We start from the raw sequence: 9,983 nt of genomic DNA, 5'->3' as shown, positions 1-9,983 counted from the left end.
ACTTTACTCAAGAAATGATTATTGTATATGGCAAAAGTGATTTACTTGTTATATTAAAAGCAATATTTTTAGCATCAACATTGCATCACTGAAATCATTTTAAGTCACCACAGAAAAACAGTCTTCTAAAATGCTGTACAGTAATTGGCAATGTGTAACATGACACGAGACAGTAGCAACCATGATGATATATTAATTTATTTTTTCTTTAGACACAAACTTCTCAGGATATCTGACTTTGGAAGGGGAAAAAAAACAAAAACAAACAAAAAAACATCACTATTCTTAGGCTCTAATCAGTCGACAGGTCAAAAGTCCATCATTTAAACTGCATTATTGTAAGAGCCTAACAAAGTAGACTCTGCTCTTTGTCCATTTTCAGTCTTTTTTAATCAGTAACTGCGCCGATAAACATAAACATTTATTTTACCAAAGATTAGACAAGATTACAAAGTGTAGGTGTCTTTGAGTCCATGAGCTGCCAACAAGAAGTTCAGTTTAGTGTCCACATATTGATGACTTTAATCACAAATCATCTATCAGTATATAATAGATGAACAATTTAAAAAAAATCCCCAGTGGTGTATTATTAATACAGGAGCTTTTTGGACATTCTGGGAAATTTTGCTAACCTGCTGCTGGCTGTGGCTTCACAGGAGGAAGTCACACAATTCCCAGATGACCAAACTTCAAAAGCAACAACAGCGCAAGTGATCCAGCCTAAAACCATCGGTCACAGGTCCTTCCTGTTATCACAAATGTTTCCCTCTCCCATCTGATATGACGTGCTCGGGCACGGCGCGGGTGTACCACTCCGACCATCCACCGTCATACACCGACACCCCCGGGTGCCCGCACTCGTGGGCCGCCAGTGCCACGTGGCACGCGGTCACTGCAGAGCCGCATAAGACACAAAGCGGGCGATCGAGATCCACACCAGCACGGGCAAACAGAGCCTGGAGTTGTTCCTTTGGCAGGAAGTGGCCAGAAGGTGACAGGAAGGCGTGGAAAGGAATGCTGATGGAGCCAGGGATGTGGCCCGGCTCTGTGTCTGTCAATCAGAAAGAGCAGATACATTCAGAATATGATTAAATGATCTGAAATAGCAAATGTGTACTCTTAATTAATTAAGAAGTGGGCAGTTACACAGAAACATGCAATTAAAAATACCTTTAGAGATCTTGATTAGCCTTGGTGGCTCTGAGGCTTTTAAGTCATGCTAACCCTGTGTTGATCCCTTCTGTTTTTCTCAGTCTGGATTATGTTCTACACTTTGAATGTAGACTACAGTAAAATTCTTGAGCTGCTGCTCTTTATTCTAAATATGTGGAAAATATGTGCAGCAATTTATTGAAACACATGCAAAGATACATGGAAATACAGTATATGAGGCAAAAACAGAGTTTGTCGTTATTTGGTTAGACAACCTTTATTCTTCAACACAGCCCAAACTCTTAGACAAGCTTTCTTGTCATTTCTTTAAGTAGCAAGTAGTAACTATGACATCACCCATTAACTAGTAAGTGAAGTGTCACTGTGACGCATTTTCATCATTGTGACTGTGGTGTTTTAAAACCACATGTGGCAAGCAACTGTGAAACCAATGACACTGCACAATCACTGGGTAAAAGCTTACTATTGAAGTTGTGCCAGCCATTAAAAAGAATCCGGGTTTAAGGCACTTCTGTGTTGGCTTTACTTTTTAGACCTTTCTAGCTACACCCCTCCTTGATGTAGTCTCTAACCCTGGAGTGACCTTTTACATCACAAATAATTTTACCACACATGTTTAGTGCCATTAGTAAAACTCTTATGATCCCCATTTCTGAATAACTTGTTATAGAGTACACATGATTAGCAAATCATTATAATCTGCCTTTGTATTGACTGCCTCTTATTATGGCATCTCCACTCTGCTAGCATCAGAAAGAGTAAGAGGCGTAAGTTATATTGGTCCAGCTCAGCTGCACTCGACTCTGAATAAATCAGTAGAGAAGCATGAGACAGAGGACTGTTAAAGTCCATGACTGAAGATGACAGTCTTAAATATGAGATAAAAAAAAAGGAACATAATGTGATCATTGATGACTCAACCCTGTGACCTTTTGGCTACAGAAGGACCATGTGGACGAAACCCCAGAAAGGGTTTTCTTCAGATCACATTTTAAATGTTTAAAAAAAATAGCCAGGTGTTAATAAACCACAACCACACTGGGACAGGCGGCATTTTAGTCTTGACTATATCAGTTATAGTGGGAAATTGGTTCAGTGTTTCAAAAGCAAAACTCGGAATCGAGGAAAAGAAAGTGAAACCCGCATTTGCTACGTTTTTACTACCACAGACAAATATGTGTGTTTGTATCGATGTTTGATATGAAAACAGACATTACAAAAACTGATGCGTATACTCCCAAGAGAGTCAATCAGAAGAGCAGATTTAGCATATGAAAGTTTTATTTGTTCCCCCCAAATTAAATCCAGGCTGGATTTACACATGCAATGAAAAGGGAAGTTCTTTTTTTTAAGAGAGCAGTCAGAAAGGTCACTGCTCAAACTGCTTTCAGAAGTGTTCTGCCTGCAGAGGAGCCCTGTAACAGCACATCAAAGTTTTACCCTCTAACAGTGTGTGTACTGTGGGAAGTATATAAGACATCTGTACCTTATCACTGTTTTGTCCAGTCACTGAGTACAGTCTTTAAAAACATCAGCAGATCAAAGGTTGGACTATTGCTGCATCTCAATGTTTAACCATTCACTTTGTCTGCTACTGTGGTACAGCAGTGTGTGTGTGTGTGTGTGTGTGTGTATGGTTCATTGGCTATAGCTAAAATGTGGGCTATCTAAGTACGGCCTGTCTGCCTGACCTCTTTTCATGTTTGTGTTGTTCAGTCATCCAAGCCCAGCCTGCTGGGTTTGCACAGAGCAAACTCCATAAAACACTATGTACAAGGAACTAGCAAACCATTATCTCTTCCCCCCCCCCCCCAATTGCATACCCGTGTCACCCTGACGTCACTGTCAGAGTCAAACTGTAATTGTGTTTTATAAGATAGTAATTATTGTCCATGTTTGTTCATTAATTATCCCATCAATAAAGAGAAGAGTGTCAGGGGTCAATAACATAAAATATCATGAGCCATGATACACTCCCCTAATAACAATAATAACTTATTGTGACACGTTTGTGTGTCTATCCACCTCCACTGCCATGAGTTTGAAGTCTTTCTTTTGCAGTGTACAACTGCCAGAAAAACAAATCTGCACAGACAACAGGAAGACATTTGGAGAATTTCAAATTGGTAATTCATACCCGCCTCCAGCTGCAATCCTCGAACCAGTTTTTGATCGGTCATTCTTAAACACTCTTAAACAAGTTGATTGGTTCAATCATTCTGTTTATTTTAAAAACAGGCACGATAAGATCATCAATGTTGTCTATAAATCCTTTAATGGAAAAAGTGATGATCAGCAATGTACGCAATAAAAGCTACTGTGGGACGTTACTGTGAGTCACTCAGTCATCACTTCGACCAAGATAAAAATTCCATTAAAAAACGCATGTCACCATCTTTTCCAAGGGAAAAGAGTGTAACGTTGGGTTCTTTAGAAGTATTTCAGTTACACACGGACACGAGTCAGACCGGAAATCCTGGCACAAGTGTGTCCCAACAATAGCTGAGTTGTTAAGTTATCTTAATCATAATCAACGCATTTGTCATCAAGAGGCAATAAGAATAAAGATACAGTACACGCCCCCTCGTGTCAGTGTGCCTGTAGTCTGAGGATGCTATTTGAAATAAGGGTGTCAGTAATCTGAAAATGTAATGAAGTTCTGAGAAGAATGGATCTCTTCAAAAGCCTGAGTGGGGCATACAGGACATAAAGGCTCTAATGCAGACTACTCACTGTCTCTGGGTTCTGGGTCCAGCCCTTTGAACCTGCCTGTGGGCCTGGCATCCACCACCTGGAACTTTTTAGTCTCCAGGTTATCCAGGATATCCTCATAGGTTTTTATCCACGAGCGGTTCAGAGAGGCTTTGAACTCGGTCGCTGTGGGTCTGACGTACCGGTCACTCACAGGTCGACCCTCCAGCTCCCAGTTCCTGAGCCCCCCATTGAGCATAGAGACCGCACTGTGCCCGAACACTCGGAACATCCACCACACGCGGGGCGTCGAGAACGCCCCGAACTCGCTGCCATCGTAGACCACGACGTGCGTGTCCTTTTCTATTCCCAATTTCCCGACGTATTCCGCAAAATAGTCCTCTGACGGCAACATATGGTCCAGAGGAGAGGTTTTATCGCAGCACTGGTCAATGTCAAAGAAAGCTGCTCCCGGCACATGCTTCTTCTTGAACTCGGTCTTTGCGTTTCTCCGCAGTTTGGGCAAATACCACGAAGTGTCCAAGACCCGCATTTTCCCCTGGACCTTTACAGCCTGAGCCAGCCATTTAGAGGTGACCAGAGCGGTGGCTTGGAGAGCCATGGTGAACTGGAGATGCAGACAGGCTACAAAGTTTGCCTAAGTTTCACTGTATTTAACAAAACCGAGCCAAAAGTCAGGAGCGGTCGAGTGAGCAAAGGTACTAATGGTGGCGAGAGAGCGCATGCCAAACCGTAACGCCCCTCGGCTCACCTGACACTGATAAAAGTGAAAGGGGGACACAGTAAAAATGGCATTAGCCTACATTTTAGACAAAGTCTGAACCGACACTCATTCATAAGCCTGCAGCGAGACATGCACATTTTTTCCAACTCCATCTATTAACCTATCTCCGTGTGAAGTGAAAATAACAGAGGATTGGAGTCACTTGTTCCATATTTGAACACGATCAAATATTGTAGCATTGTGGAGGTGACGACAGCATATTTGATTTGAAAGTTGCCAGTTCGTCTTGTAATCAGAAGGTTGCCGGTTCGAGCCCCGGCTGCGACAGTCTAGGTCGTTGTGTCCTTGGGCAAGACACGTCACCCGCTGCCTACTGGTCAGGGGGCCTGGTGGCGCCAGTGACCGCAGCCTCGCCTCTGTCAGTGCGTCTCAGGGTGGCTGTGGCTACAATGTACCTTACCATCACCAGTGTGTGAATGTGTGGATGACTGAATGTAGTGTAAAGTGCTTTGGGGTCCTTAGGGACTAAGTAAAGCGCTATACAAATACAGGCCATTTATCATATTTGCACAACCGACTGTTATTAACAGGCCAGTAAACTTGGACGCCTCATTGGCTAATTCTCTTCACCTAATCTGGAGACTGCTTCGACCTACAATTAAAAAAGCATGACTTATCATTTTACTACATTTTCTCCTTGTCCCACAGTTTCCATAGTGCGCTTGTTCTGTTTTGATACTACTACTACTAAAATGGCCTGTATTTGTATAGCGCTTTACTTAGTCCCTAAGGACCCCAAAGCGCTTTACACTACATTCAGTCATCCACACATTCACACACTGGTGATGGCAAGCTACGTTGTAGCCACAGCTGCCCTGGGGCGCACTGACTACTGCTACTAATAATAAGAAGAATAAGAATAATAAGAATAAAAAATTAAAACTAAAGTAGTTGAAATAGCACAACAGGTCATCCAGGTAGGAACTTTGTTCATTTTTACATCGTCAAGCCGACTGCTTTTAACCGACGCACGCGAGCTTGCCGGATGTTTATGGAACCACATGTTGTTACCCGGTTATAAAAGCACATTTCTGTGGCTGTAGTTTGTGGAAAGTAGAAGAAAACGTTTGTAGCTTGAATCAGGATGTCGGCTTCGTTGATCAGGAGAGGACTGGAGCTGCTGAGCAATGACATTAAAGGTCAGTTTAGCCTCTTGAGCTTGCTATGCCAGTTGGCTAACAGTATTGGATATTAGCGCTCTCGCTATTATAATTCTGACGATAACTTGTGACTGATCTCTGTTTTTTATACATTGTTATAGTTAGGCTGTAATAGAGGGGGTTTACAATGTTGCTTTTAGGTCTAAAATTGATTACTTGAATATTATTTCGGAGGTTTTCACGTTGTCGTTATTAAACCATAGCAACGTAGAGCCCGAAGAAGACGTATTTGAATAACGGTACTATGCTTAACCTCAACCTACATAACATTCCTGTGAGGAAAGCAATTCCTCATCCGGGTGAGCGGGTACTTGGTCTCAGCACAGCTGATGTCAGGAGGACCCTGAGAAGAACTGACGTACCCAAGCAGCGCCTCAGGACTGGTGCTCAAGGAATGTGCTGACCAGCTGGGTCATGTCCTCACAGACCTCTTCAATACCTCACTGAACCATGCAGTTGTACCATCATTCTTCAAGAATTTTACCATCATACTAGTTCCTAAAAACAGTCCACAGTGCCATGTCTTAATGATTATCACCTTTAGGACTCACAATGCGCATTTCAGTTCCGCATTCAACACAAATCATCTCCCAGCATGAAAGCATGCGGCAAGTGGAGACAATTAATGGGGACCGATGTACCACAAACAGCACTGTCTTACATACACAGCTTCTCATCAATAACATTGTGGAGGAGGTGGACAGCAGCACTAAGTTTCTAGCTTTGTAGTTCTCTTGTAATGGGAGCACAGCAATGTCTGCACTTCCTGTCTCAGATGAAGAGAGTATAGTTGGAGCAGAAGAGCCAGATTCCTCCAACAGTTTCTTTCTAATAGCCATCAGGCTTCTAAATTCTAATTTTTTACCCCTCCCATCTACACACACACACACACACACACACACACACACACACACACACACACACAGAGTGGACCACACTTGGACTGATCTCCCTGCTGCTGCAATACTCCATTGCTATCTATAAGTGTAATACACTGGTAATTTAACAATGCTGCTGTGTTTTATACAGTATATTTTTATGCATTTTACATAAATTTGTTTATAGCTCTGTTTGTTACTACAATTTTTATTAATGTTGTGAGCCAGTGCAGCGCAATTCCATTCAGATATGCTATGATTAGTGTATAGCTTTTGAATGACAATAAGATCGATTCACACTCTTAAAAGAACATGTTTCCTTGTCTGCAGCTTACTTTGGGTTTTGTGCGTGTCTTTTTGCCCTGTGTTTCCTGCCAGATGTCACTAAAGTGAAGAAGAAGCAGCAGCAGACCCCCAGCTCAGCCACAGTGATGGAGCTGGTGAGCACCAAGCGGCAGGGAGTTACCAAGCAGGTCAAAAGACTGCAAGGCCGTCTCGGGCCTGGCAAGAGCAAAGCCACTGTTAAAGACAAGAGGATCAAGTCTGCAGTGGGTCAGTCTGCTTGCTGTATTTCAGTCTTCTTCATGCTTAGAATAAAAGACATCTGTGAAAAAGTAAAAACAATGGGTACAGAGGCTTTTGCGTTTTTTATGTAAGGACCAGTAGGTGGCAGCATTGGTCTTAAACTCAGTTGTAAAATGTACAGCCTTTCACTGAAAAAGAACTTAAACCTGAATAATTGTTCTGTTACTCTTTTACAGTCTAGTTGATGTTGTTCTAAATTTCTTGTTCTTTGGTTTGAATTGCAGAGGAGTTCAGGAAGAAGCAGGGGAAGAGCCATTTGAGTGAGAACCTCAAATACTTTATGGCAACTGGCTGTAAAGCAACAGATTCTGACACAATGAAGGTAACCAGGTCATCAGTCCCTCACATTTTACAAGTACTGTCATTGTCTGTGACTTTTATCTATTCTTGGAACACTGGAGTCCAAAATGTTAAGCAGGATTTAAAAAGAAGAGTCATATTTACATAAAAAAAGCAGCTTGCTCACAGACACAAAAATACTGGTGGCATCCGGTGGTACCTCTCAGCCTGCTCACAGATTCAGCAATGGTATCAATTTTAATGTCGGCAAACAATAAACATCCTGTACAGTAATGATCCAAATCCCAGGATTTTATTTATTTAGTTTTTGCATTATTGATAACCCAAATGGATTCATAGCTAGGGATGCAACGATACCAATTTTTACAAACCGATACTTGGATCTGAGTACTTGCCGATACAGAGTACAAAAACCGATACTTCTACCACACACACACACACACACACACACAAATGCAATGAATTGGAAGACAGGTTTTATTTTATTCTCTGCCGATAAAAAATAAAATCTTAATAAAAATGACCACAAAAAAATTTCAAGTGAAAAATAAGCACTTCTGTTAAATTATTGCAGAGTCTCCACATTGTAATTTAAAAAAATATCACTGAACTATTGGCACTGTCTCGAGCTTTCAGAATAATAAATAAACACTTCTGTTTGGAATAAAATAAATACAAATTAGGTTTGAGAATAAAATAAACTTTTAAATTATTGCAGAGTGTCCATATTGTAAACAAACAAACAAAATAACGAAAGTATTTGGCATTGACGAACAAACTCCTCATCTGCCCGTGGATCATCAGTCCACTGTGCCGTTAAACCAAGGCCTGACATTGCGCACACACTGCTTGTCTTTACCTCTTGGCTGGCGTGGCAGGTCATCCAGAGCGATAAAATGAGTCAGAGCCTCTGTTATTTAAACTGCCCGTGGACTGCCGCCAGTCTCACTCGCCTAACCCTGTGCCTGTTTAGTGCGGGATGTCCCCCTAGTGGCCAATCTAAAAAACGACAACAGAAATGACAAGCCACTCTCTGATTAATGAAATAAGTTAGTATCGGTTCATGGTATCGGTTAACTTTTACGAGTATGAGTACACACACATTTTACAGTATCGGCCCCAATACCAGTATCGGTATCGGTGCATCCCTATTCATAGCCATCACTGGCTACTGATGAACTGCTTTTGTTGTCTACAGGTGGCCCTAATGTGCTGATTTGGCCCTAACGTGCTGATTTGATTTCTGTCTGACTCAGATCGTGAACCACAATAAAGGGAGGCAGTCAAGAAATCACCCGGACAGGCCTGTGAAGAAGACCAAAGAGGCAAAGTCTTTGTTCACAGAGGAGGAGTTCCAGCAGTTTCAGAAGGAATACTTTGGCAGGACTGTGGAGGAAAAGAAATAAAACAGACACAAAGACACTGCGCCCACAGCAGAAGCTCCAGGGCTGCGTTTGGAGGATCGAAGTGGATTTCTGGACCAGATTTTGTTCTCATTCATGTTCATGTAGTGTCTGTCTGGTTTGGGTTTTTTTTTTCCTTCTTTTTTTTTTTTCTTTCAAGGGTGTCTGTGTGAGTAATATATGTACATTTTGAACCAACCACAGGTTGAAGTTCATAGACAAAGTATGAAAAATCATTTGCAAAGAGAGAGGAAATGACTGAGATATGACTTGTGTCAGTCATAGCTCGAGAGTCCTTTGTTTCATTGTTTGTGAACTACAAACGTAAAGAAGCTCACCTTTAATTCACAGCCAAGAAAAACACCATATTCATGGCTTAATAACCAGAAAAGCTTAGCAAGAGCCATTACAGGGCGGTGTGAGAGAGCAAATTCCTGAAATTATGGGTTTATGGATGATTTATACAATACATTTCTGTTTCTCATCCCTTCTTCTTTGATATCTTCTTAGACTTTTTTTTTAAGATTATTGAATTATTTTTTCAATAAAAGCTGTTATTCTGGGAATAAAACTGCATGAAACACTCGATAGATCTAAAGATATTAGAGTTGCTAATTAATCAGTTATTAAATAATATTACAGTCAACACAAAGGTTTGGGATTTCTATTGCAACCACCTTGAATTAATAGCTTCCATCATTTTCATCATTCCTCCTATAAACACGTGTTTTGATATGGTCGTCCTCAAACTTGTTGCTTTATTAAAGTAATGAAATAATGACTCCTGTCATGGGTTTATTCTTGTTCAGTTCAGATTAATATTAGTTCACCTTTTAACCTAATAAAAGCAAAATAAGGTTTGGAGGGGAAGAGCACAGACATTTTCACTCTTTACATTTTTTTAAAGATTAACCATAAAAAGCTGTTTCATTTAGTGAGCTCTTAACTGTTTCCCCTTCGAGATGGGCTTTTTTTGTTTAAGGGAAAG

At 41.2% G+C, this 9,983-nt stretch overlaps 2 protein-coding genes across 2 annotated transcripts; one reads left to right on the top strand and one right to left on the bottom strand.

Annotated features, from left to right (window-relative positions):
* Positions 1-182: 182 nt before the first annotated feature.
* On the bottom strand, positions 183-4,897 carry LOC102779789 (3-mercaptopyruvate sulfurtransferase-like). Its single transcript, XM_087841551.1, has 2 exons — positions 3,907-4,897; positions 183-1,051 (listed from the first exon to the last, which is right to left on the bottom strand). Exons 1-2 carry the CDS (start codon positions 4,484-4,486, stop codon positions 753-755), a joined length of 879 nt encoding a protein of 292 aa, XP_087697677.1. The 5' UTR covers positions 4,487-4,897; the 3' UTR covers positions 183-752.
* Positions 4,898-5,610: 713 nt separating this feature from the next.
* On the top strand, positions 5,611-9,734 carry rps19bp1 (ribosomal protein S19 binding protein 1). Its single transcript, XM_087841552.1, has 4 exons — positions 5,611-5,808; positions 7,086-7,259; positions 7,517-7,614; positions 8,849-9,734. The coding sequence occupies exons 1-4, from the start codon at positions 5,754-5,756 to the stop codon at positions 8,996-8,998; spliced, it is 477 nt and encodes a 158-aa protein (XP_087697678.1). The 5' UTR covers positions 5,611-5,753; the 3' UTR covers positions 8,999-9,734.
* The last annotated feature ends 249 nt before the right edge of the window (positions 9,735-9,983 follow it).

This window comes from Neolamprologus brichardi, chromosome 6, assembly GCF_056152115.1.
Source record: "Neolamprologus brichardi isolate AB-2024 chromosome 6, ASM5615211v1, whole genome shotgun sequence".
NCBI lineage: Eukaryota > Metazoa > Chordata > Actinopteri > Cichliformes > Cichlidae > Neolamprologus > Neolamprologus brichardi.
This window is presented reverse-complemented; position numbering and strand designations above follow the sequence as displayed.